The sequence below is a fragment of the Falco naumanni genome, chromosome 1 (assembly GCF_017639655.2).
Source record: "Falco naumanni isolate bFalNau1 chromosome 1, bFalNau1.pat, whole genome shotgun sequence".
Taxonomy (NCBI): Eukaryota; Metazoa; Chordata; class Aves; order Falconiformes; family Falconidae; genus Falco; species Falco naumanni.
In genome coordinates, this window is record NC_054054.1 from 5,529,396 (window position 1) to 5,553,695 (window position 24,300).

The window sequence follows — 24,300 nt, forward strand, 5'->3', positions numbered from 1 at the left end:
CTCTCATTTCATTGTGTTTCATTTTTCTGGGCCTACTTCGCTCATTTCTGGAAGCTGCCGTAATAATGAATTTGGGCAAATGGAAGAGGCTGGTTGCATGAACATGGGGGAAAATCTGGGATGTTTCTGCAGCTGCCTGTAGGCCATTTGTTTCAAAGTCACCTGCTGACAGCTGAGCGCAGTTTCCTGTTTCCACAAAGCTCGTCTCTTTTTAGGAAACCTGCTTACAAGTGGGAGGCCGCTCAAGGAGTACTAGGAGTTCTTTTATTTTTCTGTGCTTTTGTAATGTCTTAAAAACCGCAGTTTTTTTGGCGAACTGACAGTTGGCAAAACACCTTTTTGGCCTGGAGGTGACCGTAAAGCTAAATGTTCTACCCAGTCTCTAAGTTTCCCAGACTTCCTCAGGTTTCCTCTGGAGATTTCCCTTCTGAAGTACCTGAATTTTGCTCTTGAGGAAATAGGGAATATGTGAAACGATATAGTGGGTAACAGCTGATACAGGTGCGTAGAGAATATGACAGCATCTAATTGTAGGGTGCTGATGGAGGGAAGGCTTGAGGATTGTCTTCTTTCAGAGTTTCTTCTGATGACACAGACAGGAAAATTCCCTGGTATGGGGAATATTTCTTAGCACTGAAGAGATGTTTGGTGTTGTGTGGTTTTGTGTTTTTTTTTTTTTTTTAATGAATAGCTGAAATATTTAACTAATAACATAGAAGATTTGTATGCTGTGTACCTCTCCTAGACTTTTAAAATAACATCAAAGCCTGTAATATCTGCAGTGGTCTTTATTATCAATATGCACTGAAGCTGTACCATACGTGTGCCAGAGGTGAATTTAGCCCAGCGGTTTAATAATGATCGCTTAGGCCTAGGTATGCTTGCTGCACCTTTTGTTTTATGAAATACCTCTTTTGTTGTGAGTGCACGTACATAGAGACATCAGTAATTGTGGATAACAGTTTTAGCTCAAACCAGGAATTGTTTGAGCAGAAATAAGTAGGTGATGTAAAAGGTGTTGTGATTTTTGAGGGAGAAGGAAAAGTGCTGTAGGGAAAAAATACATAAGCAGCACAGTGTCACTAAACATGCATGTCTCTGTAAACCTGGTATATTTAGTAAAGTTTGAGTTTTGAAGCCCCAGTAGCATTCAAGAGAAACAAAGTTCGAAGTTAACATAAGGGCTTGCTCTGCTATCTTTAGATTAAGAATATTCTGACTGAATTAATATTTTAGCAGGCTGTATCTGTGTGGAAGAGCCTGCTTTTTCTAACTGGCATGGCAGTGTCCATTCTGCTGGAAAAAATGCCCCACTGACAGAATTTTTGAGTGGGATTCGGTAACTGGGAAGATGCTGCAATTATTATTTTTCTGGTAAATGCTATTGGAGTAGTTTTTTGGGTTTGTTTTTTGGGGTTTTGGGTTTTTTTCCCCCTTAATGCTGTGGAGAACCTTGAACTGCCAAAGCCATATTTCACCAGTTTGTGAGGGAAGGAAATAAAACAGTGTGACAGTTAATTACGATCACGGCAGTTGGACTGAAAAGACAGACTTGGCAGGTGCTCCTTGCTGACAGGTTACTCCTGCAAAGCCCTGACAGAAATGTCAGACTCAATAAAAATCCTTCAGACTGTGTGAGTGAGGCGACTCTTGCATGGGAGTGTGCTGGCAGGGGGCTTTGGTATTTCAAGAACCTTTTACCTCAGTAGTTTGTGGAGAAGTGGAGAGTCCTGCCAGAGAGTTCTATTTCATCCTATATTAATTTTTTGATACCAACCATTTTGTCATGTCAATGACTTTTACATTTGTTTTGATATGAAATTATTTCCAGACATTCCAGTGAAAGAATTATTTGAGATGATATCACATCCAGAAGAAGTATTTTTAAAACTTTTAAATTTTGATTATGATTGCAATTCTTTTGTTGGGGGTGGGGGGGAGGTGAAGAATAATAAAGACAGCTTTTATCTGTTTGTAAATCTTGCCTGATAAGATGTTTTGGAAAAGAAGGTAGGCTGTACTCCCTTCTCACAAAACCTGTGTTATAGATTTCAGCTGCATGGAGATTAATCCCTCTGCAGTAATTTATCCTGGATACTTCTCCTGAGGTCTGCCTTTTTGACCTCATGGATCTGCCAGAGGTAGGGTCATCTGTGCAGAAATGGGGCTTTTCAGGAGAGGGGCCCTCCCAGACTTCCTTCTGGTTTTGTAGCTTCACAGTTGCTGTGAATTTAAGAGTGCTCAAAATGTTACTGTGTGACTATTTCCTGCGTTTCCACGTCTACAGTTTTAACAGCATAACTAAATTAAGGTCCTGATTCTGAAGATGTTCAGATAGGCTTCAATGCCGCTGAAGTCAGTGGTGGGATGGAGAGTCATTGGTTCTCCTTTACAGGATTTAAATTATAATTGAGACTTACATACATTTTCTGATGAAAATGACATCTGGTGTTCTGAAAAAACATTCATCCCATTGGTTTTGGAAATGTTGTAGACTGTCAAATGATGCAAGTGTACGTTTGCGTTAGCTCGCAGTGGTGACGCTTACCAAATTTCATCATGAGGTGAAACTGTAACGACTGCGTTCTCAAACTGTTTTTAGTTTTAAATATTAAAAAAAATCTGATAGATAAAGGGAGGGGGCTGAGAGAAGTAAAGGAAGTTAAATAAGTAAAAATGTGCAAAACAAAAAGTAAGCTGCTGTCAAAAAAAAAAATGCCTATAGCATGAAGGGTAACAGATTTAAATCAGATGATTTCATACGTCTCGTTATGTCCAGAAACAAAATATTCTTGGCTTGAAGAACTATGTATGCTAGTGAACTGTATGTACTCCTTGATGCAGTGATAGAATCAGGCTGCGTTGCTTTTGTATCCCCAGGAAGAAGCGTGAGAGTGGCTTAAGTTGTTCAAGGGGAAATGTCGAATACCCACTGAGATCTGAGTCCAGCTGGTTAGAATGGTTGTTGGGTAAGGCCAAAGGAGATAAGAAAAAAAAAGATGCTATGGAGAGCCCTCACCTGCTGTGTTGAATTCGGAGCTGTCACAATCTCTCAGTTCCATCATGCAAGGCCAGAGTTAATTCAGATTAATTGTGAGTGGTACACTGTAGAATACGTGTTTTATTCTGTCAAAACGTATACTGGAAGTGCCTTTAGCTAAAATAAAATACCAAACCCAGGTTTTGTTTTTCATATTCACTTTCAGTAGTCTGCTATAATCCACAGGTAGTCTTATCTTGAGAGTCTTTTGCCATTCAGGAAACTTCTGTGTTGGTCAAGAGCTTGTGCATGTGGGCTTGGTCTGATGCCAGTGGGAGGTGGGACACTGACAGGATTAGCTGAAATATCATGTAGGGCTGGATATCTGGCTCTAACTGATAAACTAGTAAGCAAAGACATTTTTTGCCTTTAAAACTCCTTCACTGAGGATTTTAAAGAAAGAGGGTTTGGCAAAAAAGATTAAAATAACACATAGCCTACAGACTGATGTGTTTAATTTAGGGCAACACAAGAGATTACTTGAAATTCTCAGGCCCTTTTATGGAGCAGCCAGACTCCTCTTTGCTCACACATTTTTATTTTGAAGTTAAAGGTATTTCTGGTTAGGGCACGGCTCTTGCATACACGCACCCATGCACACATGGCCCTGCATGGATTATGTGAGGAGCTTAATTCTGACTGCCTGGATTTGCAGGCGGCGTGTTGACAGGAAATTAGTTTGTACCAGGACGTGCCTTTTGAGGACTATTTCCATGCAGTTGTGATGATGACATCAACGTGCGGAGGTCATGGTGGGGGGGGCAAAGATACCCTCTTGGCTGGAAGTTGGTTTTGGCAGTGCCTCTGTGGGACTGGAGGGTTAATCATAATTTGTTTCTCTGGCTGCCGTTTGCGTCAAAAGCCAGGGCAGCCTTAATGAACACTGCCTGTGTTAATTTGAAACCTTTGCTGGGAAATCATGGGAAAATGGAAAAACGCATACTTGTGTGTCACCCTTCAGATTAGCAGCTTGGGCAGCACTAGAGCTCTCGGAGTACATGGTGTGGCTCTGATGCAGCTCTGAGCAGCTGGTAAAGAGATCTCTCGCTGCAAACCTGTGCCGGCCTGTGATTTTTATAGGGTATTCTCTGAAGCCAAAAGCTAATTTGCTGGAGACTCTGTGCTAAAAATGGTGCATCATATGACAGCCTAGTGAACTATGTAAACAAAAGCACTGAAATTGAAATTCCTGATGTCATAGGTCCCAGACACCTCTTCATTTGATACTGTTTTTACTATTTATACTTTTCACATCTGTGGTTTTAAAATGTTTTTAACTGCACTTTTAAGAAAGCCCTCAGTAATGTACTGGTAAATATCACTCTTCATTGTTTGAGTAGATCATGCCATCAGTGATTGCTTAACTGCAATTTTCTGATTATGCTTCAATTGCATGGAAGTCTTTGCAATGTACATTCCCTTGTAACAGTGGGAGTTTTCTTTAGAATAAATGCATCTTTAATTTTTTAGGTTTTCTTTCAGTCTGATGCTTGTAAGAGAAATGTTTATATTGGGGAAAGGTGTAATATCTGTTCTAGCCACCTCTCCTTAAAACCAAGTATTTTTTCTTTGTTTCCTTAATAGTGTAAAAAAAAAATAATAAAAAAAAATGTTTAGCATCTCCCCCAAAGTCTTCTAGCTTCAGATCATCTCATATAATATTAATGTTTTGGTCCCAGTCTTATAATTTATTTTTTTTCCCCTTTGCTTAGGTTTTTCTTGTGTGCAATCTCCTGGGTATAAAGTTGAGTAAATGTGAAACTTATGCAAGATGGGAGGCCTGAATCCCTACTGACACTAGCTTATGTTACAAAGTTGATTTTAATTTCCTTTAAGTTCTGTGTCCTTTGAAAAGCATTTACTATCCTTGTCCGACACCTGAGGTGTTTTATCATGTTCAGCCCTCTGTAAGTCAACGGGACCGTGACCTATGGGTATGTAAGAAATGCTCTAATATCGCTTGGGAATTTCTAACATGGCTGCAGCAACTCGAAAAGCTGGCAACTAGCTAACCCAAGTCCCTTCTCTAATATTTCTTAGCAACCTAAATGTTCTGTTAGCCAAAATTTATTACAGCTCCTCAAAGATATTTTCCAGACTACGTCTGATAAGTTAACCGTTTTGCACTGGAAAATTACAGAACCAGTTGTAGGACAGGAAAGTTAGAGGATTTATTTGGGGGAGATTGTTACAGCAGTGATGGAGTCGTTATTGTTGCTTTGGCTTTGGGACATTTGGGAAGCACTTCGGTTGCCGGCGTGCTGGTGGTAGATGGCAGTGCTGCAGCAAAATACATGTGTAGGAACTCTGCAACTGGATGTGTGTATTCTCTATCTGTTGGAAATACTCGGAATGCTTGCATTTTAAAATCTAATATTTCATTTTGGAAACAAGTGTGCAGCAGGATAAATGTAGTGTGTTGGTGTATGAGGGTACTTGTGTATCTATATAAATGTTTAGGCGTACTTTTGGAAAAGGACTTAAAAAAAGAAATTGAGATTAAAAAATCATCTTCATCCTATGTAGGTTTGGGGTGACAGTAGAAAAATGTACATTGCAGGAAGAAACCTGGCCTCATTTTTAGTATCAAACTATTTTTTGCTTCTTAGTATGGAGTTAAAGGGATCCAGAAGAAATTCAGAGATTAGTTGGTTGTTTTTTTTTAAGGGCCTGTTTAAGGGTAGAGAAATGAAGCCCTCCCTTGCGCAGCAGAGGAGCTGTGGAATAGCAGTCTCGTATAGTCCCAATAGCCGTGGAAGAGCAGTCACATTGGTGAAGGAAGATGTAGGTGTGTGCATGCTTGTCTGCAAGGAACGATTGTGTTGAAAACAGCGAGGCTTTTGGCATGTGCCAAGAGCAGGGCTCCTGGTTTCTGGCAAAGGTGGATGAACCCCACATTTTTGGTGCTATCTGGCAATCCTCAGCTGCTTTCCCTAGCCTGCTTCAGCTTCCCTGCCCTTGCTCAGCAAAGGGAACTTTTGGGATGAGCTACTGGCTATGCTGTACCTGGCCTCCCCATGTTTATATAGAGCTGGGTGCTACAAAGAACAGATAAACATAATTTGTGTAGCACATCTGCTAATGTATGAATGTCTACGGTCATCTGTGTATGGCCCTAGTATCTCTTAGGTCTAGTGTCCTTTCAAAAATTAAAAAAAAATCATACAGCGTGCAATCACCTATTTGTTTTTATCGTGTTTCAGAAATAAGGACTCTATGCAGAATTAAAAGGAGATGTTAAAAGAACACAACCATTCATGAAATGTGTTATGTATTACAATGTCAGTGCTTGGTCTTTTGATTTAAAATTTCTGCTATATCTTCCTCTTCTGCGTTCTTTGTTATATGTGTGAATATGTGCATGCACAAATATTTGTGTTAAAAAATTGCCAAGGAAGAAGGGGGTACATCACTTGGTTAATCTTTTTGAAATATTAGAAGCTTTAATGGAAATAAGAGTTTATTTCTGTAATGCTTTTGTTACATATAGTTAAGCAATTTGAGCAAATTTTCCATAAACCTCAAGGTTACCAGAGTTAATTCCAGACTAAAACTATTCTAGGCATTTATATTTTATGCCTTGTCTGTTTAGTTTTTTTCACATGTTTATGATTTCAAGACTGGAGTGTTCAGTTTTTCAATCTTGTTTTTTCCTGGTTTCTGGAAAATCAGCTGAGTTAAAGGACTGACAGTGCTACTGTGAGGCAGTTGGTCAACACAATTTATTCTCATGTGATGGGGAGAACATAAAAATGTAGAGCAACACTGCAAAATAACTACCTACCTAATTTTTTATGCTGCATGGGGTGGTGAAAGCACTCACTTGGATGGTGCTGGAAATGAAAGTTTGTCTGACTAGTAAAAAAGCTGCATGAATTCAGTTACCTTAAAAATGTTTATTCCAGACATCCACAGTGTGTTAAATTGTTTTCAACCGAAGTAGCAGGGTAGTAAGTTAAAAACCCCTTAGTTGCTTTATTGAATACCAAGAAATCCTTTGAAGGACTGATTCTCCAATTTGCTTTTACTCACTTCATATGACACATAACTGCTTCAGGGGTTGAGGGTGAAAATAAAAATCAGAAAGAATTAAGATAAAACGATGGATCCCTGTAAATTAAAAAGAAAAATATACTCTTTCCTTTCTCCAATTTTCTAGGAAGGAAAGGCTAATGGTGCTTTTCTTTTCTCCCCCACCCCGGTTAAATCAGCTCTTCAGGTGCTGGAAATGTTGCAGACCGTGTCTTGGCTCAGTTGTTAACGGAAATGGATGGGATAGAACAGCTGAAGGACGTGACAATCTTGGCAGCTACAAACAGACCAGACATGATAGACAAGGTACAAATGGGTGCACTGCTGTATATTCTGTTCTCTTGAGACGACCAGATTTTGGTATAATTCCATTCTCTTTTGCTTTCTGGACTGTTGTCTAATCAATTAAATGATTAAAAGTGGGAGTTTGAAGACAAGGCAAAGGATTGTCCCTTGCTTTTTTCCCCCCTTCTACAGATTTTTTTTAACAGTAACAAAATGTTTTGTGATAACCTTAAGTATCTGTTTCTTAGAAGAAATTTTCCTTAAATTAAGCTCATTGAACCTATGCAACAATGTTTCTGTCAAACTCCTCCTGTGGTTTTTGCTTCTGTTATGTTTGTTTATGCAGGAGTTTGCTGGAGTTTGTTGGTTTCATTAGTTACTTCCTTTCAAAAGATTAAATATCTGCTTGATGCCATTAGCCTTCTGCCAGCAATATGGTTTCCAACTGTAAACAGTGGAATTTCTCCTTAGATCCTGCAGCAGCTCTGCTGGAGCAACCAAGACTATTTCAAGTTTGTAAAAATTGGGCAGGTTGCAACGCTTACTGCAGAAAACCTCTGAACACAAAAGCAGCCCAGCAGCCCTCTAGGCGATGCACTTTAAAACCATCCACTGCACTTCTGTGTCTTCTCACAGCTAAGTTCAGTAGATGGACCAGTCTGAAGTGATTTCCTTTAAGATATGTTTTGTAGTGTTGTAAGGTTCTTTATTCCACAACTTTCCACCTTCACAACATTCATGAATTTGATGACAAGTTAATTAAATTTATTTTTCCTGATCTTTTCTAGGATTTCTTTTGAGTTTCTTGAGTATTTTTAATGTTAACAAAGTCTTCCATTTTAAGCTGTTTCTGGAATAGTTTTTTGTTTGTCTTGGAGCATTCAGGCATAAAATACATATGAAGCACACACTTTTAAAATAAGGTTCATATACACATAAAGTCTTGAGAAAAAAAAACCCTTGTATTTTGGCTCCAGAACACAGCCTCTTCCCTTCTGAACTGAAGGAAGACACAGCTGATGGTCTCCAGACAAAGGCTTACATACACACCGCTTGTGTGCCTGTCATGGCAAAGTAGAACGAGCAAAGGGTTTTCTGTAAAAGGTGATAAAACTCATGAGTGAAAAATACACTTGTGCAAAGTTAAAATTTTAAAGATTCTGCTTTTGTCAGATTGATTTCAGTTTTCTGTGGTGACTATTCTTTGAGGTCAGACTTAGCTGAGTTTGAAAAAAGTTGTGTGTTGAACAGAAGGGAAATTTCTGAGTCGGTTCAACACTATACTGTGTTATCTCCATTTCCACCTGGTAATGCAGTTCTCTGCCATTCTCTCTTTTGCTGGAGTTCTCTTGGACCCACAGTGAGTGCTGTTTTCTTATTTGAAATTATTTTATTTGAAATATTAGCATACTGGGACAGTATTTATTTGAAATGTTGGCAATATTGGGACAGTACTACCATGTGTTAAGGGTGCCACCTTGCAATACTGAGAACTTTTAGATAGAACCGAAGTTACTAGATATATGCCAACTGTACCTACATTGCTGATGCAAATCCAGACCTCTTAGCCTGGGACTGAAAATTTTCATTTTAATATGGTGGGTAAAAATTTGATATCTTTTGTGCATCTGAATTTTATGGGTATGATGAACTTCTAGCAGCACAGTTGTGTTCAGGTGACAACATATCTTATATATTCTTTCTCCAAGTAAAGCTGATAATCGTGATGACGCTAAATGTAAAGAAAAGGGAAAAGTTGCATAAGACAGTGCCCTCTGCAGTAGCAAGCCATATGATTATAGCAATTTTATTAGGAAGAAACCACAAATGGATATTTTAGATTTTTATTAAAAATTGGGTTTACCAAGATAGATAGCGGGGGGCGGGGGGGGGGGGTAGGGAGGGGAAGTAACTCAATAACTTTGTAGAAAGCACTCACAGAATAGCAGAGCAAAATGTCATCAATCTGGAGGAAGGGGGTTTTTCAACTGTGGTTTAAAAGGGCTGGAGAATCACATTTGAGTTGGTGTTGCTCACATGGTGCTTCATCTGGATCTGACAGTCTATACCAGGCCACCATCTACTCCTGGGTATATGCAATATTCCCATTGCACAAGTTGCACTTTTTTCTTCCCCCCCACCCCTCTTCCCCTGGAAGAAAGAAGACTGACACCAGAAAGCATTTGTACCGAGAACTTCACTTAATGGGAAACCTTTCAGTAGAGGCTTGTAGTTTATTTTGTGATCAGTGATACCTATGAAAAGGTAAAATTTTCTTAAATCAACTTAACATTTTATATGGAAATATCAGTTCAGTTACATCTTACCATAAATGAGTGTCCTGTTTTCATTGGTGTATGATGGCCATACAGTAATTTTTAATGCACGAACTTTGCATATGGTATAAAGGCACAAGGCAGTCCATGTTCTCTACTTCCAGGCAGTGGGAAGATGTCTGGTATACCTTTGTGACTATCTTTTAGATTTTCAAGCCAAGAAATGCACACTTTCCGAGTTTTGTATTGTATACTTAAAAAATTCAGCATCTTCATTTATGTGTCTGCTTCTTAACTGACAAGTAAGTGATGATTAATCTTTCGTAATTTGAAAACAGCACATGGCAATATCAAATGTTAAGGGTATTCCCCTGAGCCTAGTGTAGATAGACTTCATCATCCCTGCAAACGCTACAGTATATTGCTTTCGGGTAGTGATATAAAAAATTATGCTTAATGGTAAACTTGTTTTGACATGTTAGAAATGTCTATTAATGAGGTAATTTCTTTAAGATGTCATGATTCTATTGAAATATTATTCCAGCCTTAAGTTGTGTCCCATGTTTTTAGCACTTAGCTACTTTGCATCCTATTCATGCGATTCTGGAAATACTTTGGGATAGCTTCTATTTTTCATAAGAAAACAAAGCCAGCACGTACTGTTTTCAGCCATGTATGATACAGAAAGTGATTTCTCTTGGAAGGGAAATACTCTGGAACAAGATGTTCTGAACATTCTTTGAAAGTGATACAGAAACAAAACACTCTGAGTCAGTAATAATAGTAAAATCTTCCCTTTAATTTTTCGTTCTGTAAGTAGAATTGATGAGCAATAATTGGAAAAATGCTTTTTGGTTTTGGTGACTCTACCCACTCAGGAGTGATTTTTCATACCCAAAATATTTTATAGAGTAGCTTACGATTCAAAGCTTGTCTGTATTTTCCCATGTATGAGTTGGCCTAACAAGAGAGATCCCCACAAACCTCAGATAAAATATTTTATAACACTGTATAATTTGCTTAGCTGGAAATTAAATGTTGTATTCAGACATATGTATGGACAAGTTTTCAGGTGTAGTCTGACAGATTTCTGTGGAAGAAAACCTAGACTAACTCACCAGGGTTTGCATGTCCTTTTTTTTTTTCTTTTTCAGTGGAACCTATTTTCCTAGTATAGGAAGTTTTTTCCTAGTACTGGGCTTATGCGTTGGGTGAGAAGGGTGAATTGCTATCATTACCTGTCCCTGCAGATATCTTTTTTTTACTCTTAAGCAGTGTTTCAATCTTGAATAGCAAGGGTACAGCGAAGGGAGAGGAGAGACTGTCAGATCCCCAGGGACCTTGGTGAATATTTTAGCACAGGAAGCAAGACGCATGTTCCTGTGGCATTAGATAGTTCTACCTCCTGCTGGGTCAAATTTGAATGTCAGACACATTAACTGTGATGTAAAACACGAGGCGCTGAGTGAAGTGATGGCCTGTGGTATAGGATGACATCCTGGTGCTCCTGACAGCTTCACTTCTCCTTATCGTGGAGTGCAGAAAAGATATATCCTCAAATATGCTATTTGCATAAGAATGACAGGATGTGATAGGACAAATGAAGATTAATGAGATGCTGTGCTGTCAGCGTTGCCCATTGTCTCTAGATTGATGGGGGTCTGGATTTTGTCTGTGTTCACGGACTCCAATGTAGTTTAAACCAGAAACTATCCTGGTACATTGAATACTGAAGAACTGAATCTTTACGAATGCTTTATTAGTACAGGAGGTCTTGGCTTTCTATTTCAAAGCATGTTATGTGTTGGTATAAAAACTTGTGTTCTGCATATTGTATCAGTGCAGAGGATTTTTGCAGCCTCTTGTACATGTTTATTTTGAGTTTTAAAAACTCCTGCTCTCTAGCCTTTATATATTCTTTTTATGTATAAGAAAGCCTCACTTTCTTCTTCTTCCACCTTCTCTTCCTTCATCTGAAAGTTTTGCTGTTCCTTAGAATACTCTCTGTTGGCTTCAGCGTGTTAACCACTGGGTTTGAATTCAGCCTACTTAGTTTAAGAACAACATGGATACTACTGAGTTGTCTGTTCTGCTTATGTTAACAAAGTAAAAACTGTAGCCCATGTACTCTCTAGCAATTGCCAAGCAGGAAGAAAGGGAATAAAGCTCTCTTCCCCCTGGTTAATTTGGATTTGGAGGAGTCTTTTGGGTGGAGAAGTCAAACAGAGGTTCGTCAAGTTGATCTGACCCTCAAAATGGTGATTACTGTGTTGTTATGGACAACCATAATTTAAAGTGGCTTGTTTTGATGGAAATAAAAAATGCATGATAGAGCCATTTGGCAGAGTCAGTAAAGAAATTATAATTTCTTGCCTGCAGCAGAAGTAAATAATCTTTCCTCTTTAAAAACATCAAAAGTTTTGCCTTTCTGAAGGCTTATGGAAGACATTCAAAAATTTAAGTTTGCAGTTTTACAAGTTAAAAGGAATAGGAAAGAATCTTGCATATTTATTCAATATTGTCTGGAAATATGTATAGGAACTTACTGATATTAGGAAAAAATTCTTCACTGAAAGGTTTGTCAAGCATTGGAGTGGGCTACCCAGGGAAGTGTTTGGGTCACTGTCCCTGGAGGTATTTAAGAGGTGCATAGATGTGGCACTTAGTGACATGGTTGGGCGGTGGACTTGGTAGTGCTGGGTTAATGGCTGGATGTGATGGTGTTAAAGCTCTTTCCAGCTGAAATGATTCTATGAATCTATGTGCTGTTATAAAGCAGGTGATGCTACAGGCATCTTTAGTAGTCGTGTGCAGTAGTGAAAACTTAACTTACTACCATTTATTATATTTTCCTATTTACATACTTGCCTATTTGTCATTTCCATTTTGGTCAGATATATCTTACTAAAGGTTCTTCCTCTCTTACAGCTTTGACCTGGTAGGGTTTCAGTTTTCCCAGGTACAGTGTAGGACTGTAAAGTTATGAGCCACATAACCCAGCAGTCGTGTGCTGTGTTTCCCTCTGTGACACCCCTCCACCCTCCCGTTTGATCAAGGATCATGAAATACACTAGGTTGGAAGGGGCCTCTGGGGGTCTTTGGTCCAGCCTGCTGCCTGTGCAGGACCAGCTTCAGTGTTAGGTGAGCTTGCTCAAGGCTGGTCCAGGAGAATTTTGAGTTTTTCCAAGGATGGAGGTTTTATAGCTTCTGGGTTCCTGCTGTGCTGTTTGACCGCCTCCACCAGGAAGGCTTTTTTCCTTGTATCTAACAGTCTAGCTTGATAACTTGTGCTTGCTGCAAGTGTGTACCTCTGAGGTGTCTGGCTCCGACTTCTCAGCGAACCATCCCACCACTCCCTGCTACTGCTTCAGGTACATGTGCAGAGATAAAGTTGTACAAAGAATGGTGAAGGAGAACTATTATTATTATTATTATTATTATTATTTCTGTCCCTAGTAATCAGGTGGGAAACCTCCTAATGAAGCTGTGCATGGAAGAAGGCCCTACCTATGCTAAACTGCTTTATGACCCTGGAGGAATAAAATTAAATAACTTGCTTTTCATTCTGCTCTGCGTTGGGTTTGGCTCAAGGATGAGCATTCAAGTGTCCCTTAGCCTTGCAGTGGTACAATATGAGCAGAGTCCTAGGGTAGGGAAGGGGGGATATGTCTCCAGCTGTCATTTCACAGCATTGCTTCTGTGCAGATTCCATTCACATTTGGAAGACAAGGGACACAAGACTGGGTGCTTTCTAGAAGAGATGGTGCTGGGACACTTAACTGCTTTTATGACAGTTGATTAAGTAAGTACTAAGTAAACACTCGTTAGAGTGGACGCTTTTTACATACTTAATTTGGCACTGCTAAGTTACTGAAGTCCAGCCTTAGGACTGGTAGAGATAACTAAGTTGCTACACTGCTTTCCCTGCCTGGTATCACATTACTGAAATCAGCCTTTGTTTGTAGATGGGCTTTGTAGGCATCACAAGAATAGAACAGGTGGGAAAGTATTTCAGAGTACGTATCAAAGTATGTAAATGCAATTGCCATATGTCTTTACACTGCTGAACTATTAATTATTATTTTTTTACCTTAAATGCTGAAATGCCTTGGTGTTTGTCAAAGGGCACTCCTCATATTCCTGTAAAACCCTGAGATTAAAAATAGAGGGTGAGATTTTGTGGGTCTCCTTTTCAGTCAGCCAGCACCTAGAGTACTTAGATCGTTTTGCCCAGGTGCAACTATGGTTCTTTGAAATAACAGAAGATGTGGGATTTCTTTTGAAGACAGGATTGTTCTGGAGCATATAATACATTTTCAGAAAATGAAGCTTTAGGGAAAAATGGTATCAAACTACATGCAGGATCTGATATTCTAAAATAGTTTTGCAATCTTGGCACCATCACATTTTCCATCAATTGGTTTTCTCTGGTATGTGTTTGGGTTTTTACCCTTCATCTTATTAAACTTGCAACTCTGACTAGGGCAAAGAGGTGCTCTGGAAAGTAGGTGTTTCTTAAAGGTCTAATTTTGCCTTTATTAATATCAGATGTTTACACTTCAGGGTGATTGAGAGCTTACTAAGTTTATTTTAAAAAATGAAGAGCAAAAGAGTGAATTAAATGATGTAGGAGTTGTCACATTCTTTTCAGCCCCCAAACTGAAATGACTAAATAGACACAGTTGATAAGCACTGCTGTTTACTGGCCAAGACTTCCAAGTTGATGATGTAGGGCTGGACAGCATAGTGAACCCATGGTCCCTGAAAAGCCTGGCCACTCTGAATGAAGAGGTAATTTCTGTGCTGATCTACATATGTATGAAGTTTCTCTTTAAGTCAAGAACTAGGTTTTAAGATTCACCTGAATTTCTCTCTCCCCCTTCCCCCACCTCCTTCCTCACTGATGAGAACTTTTTCTCATGAGTGCAGCAAATAAAATATTTCCAGGTGCGCAAAAGTGATTTTTGTTTCCAACTATTCGATTGTCAGAGTGTGGAGGGCTGAGTAGTAAATCAGCCTTAAGGCTGCTATGGTTTTAAAAAACAAAATCTTAGTGGTGACAGCTGAAGAGCACAGTGACTTTTTCACTCAAGATTTATTACTTGCCTGAAAAGAAGGGTTGGAGGGAAAACTTGCTGGGCTGCATATTTTCTCCTTTAACTGATATACTGTAGGGCTGGGATAACTTGGCTTTGTTTTGCCTGTGAAAACATACATCTAAACAATGCATGCAAAAATATAATAGTTTTACTTCAAATAGAACAGAAAAGTAAATATGCTTGCTCTTATTCTTTATAATGGAAAGCATTCCTTACATCGACTCACTCATGTATTTTAGCATCACTAATACTTTCATAAACTTGTCTACTGAAGGTATCAAAGGGTATTTATTGCATTTGAAAAAGTACAAAGATGGGGAGGTAAAAGCCAAGGGCCAAAGTTTGTTCTTATTCATACCTCCAAGACTCACAAAGTCTGGATGGGGAACACAGCCTGTTAGAAAGCCTCCAGATTATCAGCAAAGTGGGAAATTCGAAAGGCTGTCCGATTCAAGTTTGTTGTGTAAACACCATCCCTCAGTTCCATGAGTCTAGCTGTGATACCAGGTGGGGATTTTTGTTTGGTTTGGGTTTGTTTTAACAGGACCACGGAAATGATAATGTATTTGTAAGGTAACAGGGAACATATGGGGTTAAATTGAATCATGTCTCTAAAAATGAGGTGCATTTGAGCAGTGCATGTAGACTGGGTATAAATTTGTAATCTTGGGTTAGGTCAACTCCGTTCTTCATGTGGGTTTAGTGACAAAGCGAAACTAGAGAAGTCATACTGATTGTACGATTTAAGTTTTATGTGCCTGTACAGCAACTTTTAACTGCTAAAACTTCTATGTGTGCTTATAAAGGTATGGGTTTTCACTTCCTATTTGAATTACTTGAAAACAGTCTGTGTGATAATAACCTCTTCCTTGTAAATTCTTTCAATTCACTCTTCCTGCTTTGTGTCAGTGTTCGGGTTGTGCAGGGAGGGGTAGAGCCGAGTAGCTCTCCAGAGGCATGCGGCTTGGCTCAGTTCCCATGGGAGCATCCTCAGAAGCTGTCAGGGCCTTGGTGGCTTGTAATTGGGGATACTGGGCTTTATGGCAGATAAGCAACGCGCATCAAGGCATATTTCACAATCAGCGTGTTGGATGGCATGACTCTTACTATATTTAATAAGCTTCATTAGGGTGGTGATAACAGTTAAGGAAGAGACATTCCAAAAAGTCTTGGTTTTTAAATATTTATGGAAGTAACACTGAAAAGGATGTTAGTGTAGTCCTGTGAGCTACAGAAGCTAGAGGAACGGCTGCAACTATGGTACTTGGGCTGTAGCCACGCACACGTTTAGGGCTTGCTTTGCAGTTGGTCTTCTGCCCAGCTTTCTTCTTTGTGGATGCAAAACGCACAGTATGTATGTAGTTTTTTGTGTATACTGTATTAAAATAGCATTATAGAGAATGTTGTGTTTGTCGAGCATCCGTGTGTTAAGAAGTGCCATAGGTAATATTGCATGTACAATCTTAATTCGTTCTCCTTTGTGCATGCGCATCATAATGCAATTTGTATTTACACTAATTAAAGTGGTATTCATTGTGCTGTGCATGATTCATTAAGTTGAGTTAATTTAGAATATTTTTACAAGTCGTTATGATTGCCTCTAATTACTTTAATACTCACATTTCCTTTTGAGGGCTTTGTTTTACACTGTTTAAAATCAGATGAACAACTTCTGGTTTTTTGGGGGAGTATTCAGGTTCCATCGTGTAGTGTTGTTTTGAGATCTTTGTGGTTATCGGCAGTACAGGACCCTCTAGATCTTCCATAGAAAAGTTGTTTGCTTAAAACAGGTGGCAGATTGACAGCAATATTAAACTCCTTTGCTGTTCTTTGCGGGGTCTTCTGTGCAAGAATGGGACTTTTACCTGTTATCCAAGGTATTTTCTGACAACGTGAGGATGGGTAGATTAATTACTTTTTCAGTGGTAACGCTTCTTCCAACTTTCCATAAGCATAACTCTTTCCTTATATTCTTTACGTGGTGTTTCTCCCTATTCAATTTGCCTGCTCTTTCTTCATGCAGTATCCTCTTGGTCTGTATTTCCTATGTTTACGGACTTCATGATCTTCAGCAAACTATTAATCTAATCTCAGTATGATTCTTGCTTCTAGTCTTTTTACTTAATTGATGTCAACTTTTTTCCCAGTGCTTGTGCTTCTCACTGGATGCGTTCCTGCCAAGCCAGGATTCCCCAATCCTCTTTTTCCAGCCAGGCTTCCACATCTAGAGTCCTTTCTTAACAAGTATGAGTTTTGTCCTGGTATTCAGACTCTTGGATTTCAATGTGTTCACTCCTCATGTCAAGCTTATCTTCCTTGTGGAGTCAGTTCTGGTGTCCTTTTTCTCCTCTTCCTGCTTGACTAGATCCACGTGACCCCAACAAGAGGAAAGGTCATTTTCCTGCTGTCGTTTTGAGAGCCTGGATCCAGCATGGCCTGCAGACTCCTTGAGCTCTGGTAGGATCAGTCTTTGAGTGGTCAAAACCTGGAAAATGTGTCTGCAAAATGCCAAAAAACCTCACAAAGCTTTTTCAAACTGAGATATTTCAAGTCCTTCTAATGTGGTCAGGTCTCCAAGACCTCTTTCCAAAAGTTAGGGTGAAATAATTTTATTTTTATTAATTTTTAAAAATTGTAAACGAAGCAACATTTTTCCTGGTCTCCTTCACATGCAACAGCTGAAGTGTTTTGACTGGAACATTACAAAACAAATCAGTTGAAGGCAGCCAGCCAGCTTGGAAAGGACAAGAAGGTCAAAACTCAGAACAGCATAAACTACTAAATGCATGATCTTATAATGTGAAATGTTGAGTGACTTCTGTATTAAGTGTTGATACTTATCTCTCTCCTAATAGGGTGGAAGCTGTTTCAGTAAAAATGGAAGTCATGGTGAAACAGAAAGCCCAGCATTGTGCACACCACTGGTTTAGTATCGATCATAAGAGTGCAGCTTGGGAGGATGAGGTGGCCAGTGTACAGTCCCATTGTGTGGTTGTACATTTTAAGGTGGTGACCTTTTCAGTTTTTGTTTTAAGTTTAGAAAACCTCTGAACCTTGGAGCTTTATAATGACCAAGTTGGAATACGATCAAGCTCTCTACATTAGTAAAGGACTCTAAAGAGCTGTTGAATTTAGGGATTAGCTGTCATGCACTTGTTTCTCAGTAAGCATATTAGTAAACTTTTGCTTAAAGTTCTTTATGGATATTAGATGCTATCATTAGTCCATTCAGTTAATTAGGAACATTTTCTTGTTTGTGAAATCTCTGTGGGAAAGAGAAAAAATAGGACATCATAGGCAGAATTTCTACTAGTTGATGATTTTTTATATTTTTCTTTGTGTTGAAGGAGATCCAGTTTTACGTTTTTATTTGCTCCATCAGTGATGAAAGCTGGATGTCTTGCACATATGACATATATACCACTTAGGGATAAGTAGAAATACCATTAATGTGCAGTACATATAACAATGAAAGATAGTAGGTTTGTTCAGGAAAAACAGGTTCTTTCTGTAAGATCTTAGTTATTAAAAAAAATAGTTCTTAACATCAATCTAAATGAAGGCAGTACTATAATAATGTAGCATAAGATAAAAGGGAACAGTCTGGGGGTCATTGATTCATAATATATCATTTTCATAAGGTATGTGGAAGGATTGTTATGCATACATGCAGGAGCAGAAAGCTAGGGTTCTCTTCATGCCTAAATGAGACATTAACATGTCTTACGAACAGTGGAAACTTGGTGGATGACTATTTAGGTCACTGGAGTTACCTCAGGGTTGCATATGCCAATGTAATTTAATAACAAAAGCTTGTTTGAAGCTCTGTATGATTTGATGTATATACAACTGTTAAGGTTGGCTCAGAATCACAACGGTTTGCTAGATTTTGGGGATAACCTAGAAAAACATGTAGACTACAAGGTATTTCAAGCTAATTGAGAGGTAAGGGTCTGAAAGTCAAATGAGTATTTTCATTGAGTGGTGCCAGGCAGTAGCTGGTAGGACTCAGCAGTTGTTCTGGAAATCTGAAGTGACTGTTCCTTTTGGGGCTTAATGCCTATTACAGTTCTTGCTTTGTTTACTCACCTCTTTTAAACCTAAAAATTAGCTTCTTTGGTTTTACTAGCCACTACTTCAGATAGGATATGTATTCCATTCTCCCATTAATAGCCTAACTCAAAGTTAAAATTCCAACCTAAAAAATTGTTATGAAAATATATGTTAGAAAATGGAAAAAATCTATTATGAAATTATTTATGTTAAAGTTACAGTGCTGCTGCTGGTATCTTTTCCCTGTAACCTCACATCAATAGCTGGACCTCTGTATAACAGATTTTTTCCATCCCTGTCCCCCTATAATTCCCTCCCCTGCCTGCAATCCACTTTGTTTTTTCCTGTACAGGGAGTTGTGCTTTGAAAACTCTGTTTCGGAACTGAGTTGTCAGGGTGATAGAATAGGTTGTCAGAACTTGTGTCGGTGCCACTAGACTTTCTCAGGTGAAGACACAGAGACAAAGAACTAATGGAATATGAAGGTAAATAAACAGAGGTAAATAAACCTCTGGATTTATTGGAACACTGGGCTATTTATGCAGAGGGCTGCAGCTGTTGCTGCCGTGTGCATTATGGCTTGTGTATGAATACAATTCTGTGTCACCTGCAGTAGTACCTTCTAAAACACTGCTAAAGAGAAGGGAAGGCAAATAAAGTAGCCATCGCTTCACAGATGGAAGAGGATGAAGTGAAGCATCACTGTGGCTTTCTCATTCATATTTCACGCACAAGACAAACCAAAACAACATTGTGGGCATTTTAGAACCTGTTTCTGGACACAGCTGATGGTAATTTTTCACATTCTCTTAGGAAATCAGTAAGAATTATGCTTTTCATGCCAAATCGTGCTTTTGTGCCGCCATTCACATGTCTTCTGGAAAAGCAGCTGGTTCTCAAAATAACTGATGTGCAAACCTGAAGCTTTACCTTTACTTGATGCACACCCTTTTACCTTGCTATGAATCTGTAATCTTTTCTTAACAGAAAACCACCAAAACATAATCACTGATTGAGTGGAGTGGGTGAACAAGGTGGTCCTATGCAGAATGAAAGAAGAGCGAGCTTTTCCTTAAACAAGAACTGTTTAATGTTTTTGATAATCCTTGCTGCCTTTCTCTGAACCTTTTCCAGATCTATTATGTCCTTTCTGAGAGAAAGGGACCAGGACTGCATACAGCATCCAAGGTGTGGATGCTACATGGGTTTATATGGGTGCATAATGATGCTTTCTGTTTTGGTCTTTTTTTACTAGTGGTTCTGAATTTTTAACACTTGATTTACTTTTTTGACTGCTGCCAAGAACTGAGCTAAAGTTTTCGTCACTGTCTATTAAAACTAGAAGTGGTAATGATTCATCACACAGCCCATCCATTTATGTATGAAGGAAAGATTGAATTTCCCATGTTCATCGCTTTCCATTTACTTATGTTGAATATTATCCAATTGCTAAGTCTCCCGAGAGTCTTGGACAGTTCTTTGCCCTCAGTCTTCATCCTTGTTGCTTTCACTAACTATCTCATCAGAAATGATGGCTCCTGTATTACATCATTTCTTTGGTATTAGACCTCATAAAGGAGATGCAAATTCTATACAGGAAAAACAGATGAGATGAAGGGGTCTGTATTGTGTCGCAACAGAGAGGTAACATAGGAAAGGCCTATACTCTGCCAGTACATGCTGTTATCTATAGACGGATCCTGACAAGCACAGTTGGACTCTTATTGAAAACGGAGGAATGAGTGATAAAGCATCACACAATATAATGAGCTTAAGAGTGGTTTAATTCCTTTGGTTCTGAAAAGGAAAGGGAGAAGAACAATAAGCATGGCATTGTTTTTGCTCTGTCTTATCAGAAATGACCATGATAGGTGAGCTACAGGTCCTGGTGTTGACATCTCTGTGGAATTAAGTCCTGTGACTGGGAGTGGGGGAGAGGGAATAAATCACAGATTGGCTTCCAGCAGGCTGAGAAATTTATTGTTTTGTACAAAGCATGACATTTCTGTTAGAGCTATTGTACACTAGTCAGCATTTATGCAAAATAAGTAGAAGCAAAACAAAATTGACCAAAAAAATTTTTGAAGAGAGAAATCATTCTAAAAGAAGGCTGTCTCCATACCACACTATGCCTTGTCATTGTCTGGAGAGCACGAGTGTGCTTATTGTTTTATAAAGAGGAAAATGGCGAAATGGGTAGTCATTGAGAGTAGCTAGCTGGTATGGAAAAAACAATCTGTAAGAAGGACCATGCCTTTACAGTAAGCAACAATGCACGCAGAAAAATGCTGAACACCTACCCAGTCTGGGGGAAAGCACATGCCTGACAGCGATACAGAAAATGGAGGTTACCACAGAGCTGGGTCTTGCAGACAGAGAGAGAGTATTTAAGATTGCAAATAGCTTAACTGTGTTTCAGAAGTTGTTTTTCTTAGCAGTGAATATTTTCTGCAGAAGTCACTGAGTGAGAAGAGGCAGCATTAGCCAGTTTGCAAGGCAAGCCTTATTCCATTACTTAACAGGGAGGCACGTGAGATATGTAAGCAAGAACACACGCCAAGGTGTGTGTGTTCATCAGTCAACAGATGAGGTGTGTGTAATTGGCAAACACACACCTTGGAACACGTTACTGCACCTATAAAATGGTCATTTATTTTAGTTTTAGTAAGGAATGTAAATACTCTGTGCTAGCTTACAAAATTATCTTTTTCTTAAATAAAATTGGAACACTATTCTTCATGCGTTTAATACTGAAGTGTGTTAAAGTCTTTATATACCTGTTTTAGTGCTTAAGTACCATTTTGGTTTGATATCGGGGCTTCTCTGTTGTCTTCATACACTGGTGATGCCACTTGAGTGGGTGTGAAGAAATTTAACTGGCTTCATCCTAGATTTCACCATTTATTTCTATTGCTTGTGCTCCTCTGAGCTTCCTTGCCTTCACTTAGAAACAATGCATTGCCTGGGGGAGCTAGAGTGCGAACCTTATTCTTCACCCAGAAGCATTGGCTACAGAGGATATTACCCTTAAATAATGGTTTGGTTCCATGCAACAGAAATCAAGCTAGATGGTTCATTTCTTGAATGAAAGGTACGTCTTTGCTAGATTCAGCAGTACTGGCATGTGCTAAATAATGTGCTTTCGTTGCTTGGGAAATGACTACTGGTTTGGGTGGGTTGGTTTGTGTTTGTGGTTTTTTTTTGGGAGGGGGGGGGGCGGTGTTTTGCTCATGTGTGCCTTTCGCTATCGGGATGTAGACTTGCCACACCAACAGGGAGATATATGATACTGCTTCAACTGTCCTTCTGCTGTCCAGAAAACGTGTTGTCAAGGGATGGAACAGTGCAAAGAAATCTGTGTGAAGTGGAAATAGCTTGTGCCCCTTGCTGCAGTTGTGGCTAGTATAGTGCCTATAGAAGAATGACACCTTCTTATTGAAGACCTCTGTATCCTTTGTGCATCATGAACAAAAGTGCTTATAATAGTGATGGAAACAAAGTAAAATAGCTGTAATTGCTGTAGGCACTGTAATTGAGGCATTAGGTGCTGTTCCATCATTGCTTCTCAAGAAAATCACTGATTCACAAAGGACAAAGTTCTTCCCTATTCTATGACTGTGCAACCCCACTGCATCTGAAGAGACTTCATAGTTATGACTGAAGGGGAAGTCTTGTGTCTCCTCTTTTTCGATTACTTTTATTTTTGAGTTACTTTTATTTCTGGCAAACAGAGCAAGAAAAGGGAAGAAGCCACCACTGAAGGCCCTAGATCATTTGCAGGATTTCTACAAGATCATGTACAGGTTTTGTAGAGAATGTGAATCTGTTTTGCCTGTTTTACATGTGAAAACAGAGTATGTTTCACAGAAGATGCCACATCACAAATAAACTGTTTAAGCAGACACATATCCACAACAAAGGCATATTTTGATGTGATCTGCCAGCAATGCTGTGACAGAACAAAAATAATGTAGGATTTTGGAAAAGGCAAAACATTAACTGGAACCATTAAGCTTCTGAGACAGTGAATATATTTTAAAAGAAATTATTTTAATTAGTACTGTTCTAAGAGAATAAAAGTTGCGGTTTGGTTCAGAATTGCCAGAATTTGTGTACCTGGCATGCCACCTGAAGTTCTGGGCTCGCAGAAAAATCCAAACTCACTTTTCAAATGGCAGCCTGTTTTGTTGGTTTGTTGTTTTTTTTTTTTTTTTTTTTTTGTGGTAAGATTTCCATGGGTGTACTTTATATTCATGTGGGTCTTATTCTCATAAAAATACTGATACAAAAGATGTTAACCTGGAACTCCTTCAGTGCACACTCAAGCATTTATAACTGTTTAATTTTTCCATAAGGCAAAGTTTGCATTTGTTTCCAACACCGGAATCGTTTATGCATAAGCTTTACTTTAAAGCTAAGCTTAGATTTGAATGTTTGCAGAACTGGAAGTTTAGGTTGACTAAAGTTAGTATCTGATTAGGCAGAAATATACCATGGATTCAAGCTCAGCTGAAACAGTTATTGTTTTGGCAATTCTGAGCCCTTTAGGTTTTAATGTTGTCTGCTTATATAAATGTAATATATTTCTATAATATATTTAAAAAATAATTATAGGACTGTAACAACTTGATTTTTCTACTTTTCTTGTATAATAAAGGAATGAAAGAACTACAGATTTGCTGAAGGAACAAATTGAGAAGTGGGGTATAAGAGCTGTCTCTCCTCATCAAAGATGAGGAAGGGTGTGAAAATAAGTTGGGTGTTTTCTCAGCGAGATGGTCCTGGTGACCTGAGATGATAACTTGCTGCACATGCACAGGCTGCTTAGTTGCCTATTGCAGACACACAAGTCTGTTTTTACTAGGACAGCTATTCTTACATGGAACAAGAGAATAAATTTTCAATTTCAGCTTTGAGCTTTAGTTGTACACATCTAAGTGGTGGGTTGTACTCATAAAAACATTCTTGGTTAGGAAAAAAATAAATGCTTTAAGTCCTATCCTCATCCACAGGTCTTTTCCAAACAGACTGGTAGGTGTAATTGTATTCACATCTTGATTCCATCATTTCAGCATCAGCAACCCATTCAGCCCTTCACAAAGTATATGCTATCTTGAAGGAAAGGAAATGGCAAAATGTGAGGGTGTCCTGAAAGTGAATTTGGTTTCCTCTGTGTGTGTGTATTCTTCATTGGGATAAAACGAAACAAATAATAGTGAATATTTTGTGGCAAAATGGATCATTGTAATGTTCTCTCTTGCAGAGGAATGCCAAGGAAGTTGATTACTTTCCTTATATTATTTATATTTTCGTTGGTTTTTCAATAGTTGCTTCAGCTATGGTTCTCTTTTCTTTAAGGAGTAGCTTCTGTGCGTGATTCTCGTTTTTGCTGTCACAATGGTCCTGTGTGTTACATGCTTTTGTTTCAATACTCATTCACGCACACTAATTATTACATTTTCTGTTTGTTTATCTGAAAAATAGCTAAAGGATGCTAAATATCAGGACATTTGCT

General features: G+C 38.8%; 1 protein-coding gene across 4 annotated transcripts in view; it reads left to right on the plus strand.

Moving 5' to 3' along the window:
• The window catches only part of SPATA5 (spermatogenesis associated 5), a 175,975-nt gene that overhangs the window by 54,609 nt on the left and 97,066 nt on the right, over positions 1–24,300 (plus strand). For 2 of the 4 annotated variants that reach the window (XM_040610959.1, XM_040610874.1), the window contains exon 14: positions 7,252–7,378. The exons of 1 other annotated variant lie outside the window; for it this stretch is intronic. In XM_040610959.1, coding sequence (XP_040466893.1) covers positions 7,252–7,378 — 127 coding nt within the window. Of the gene's footprint in view, positions 1–2,880; positions 3,047–7,251; positions 7,379–24,300 lie in introns of those variants that run through there. One more of the 4 variants, XM_040611047.1, reaches the window with a different exon arrangement.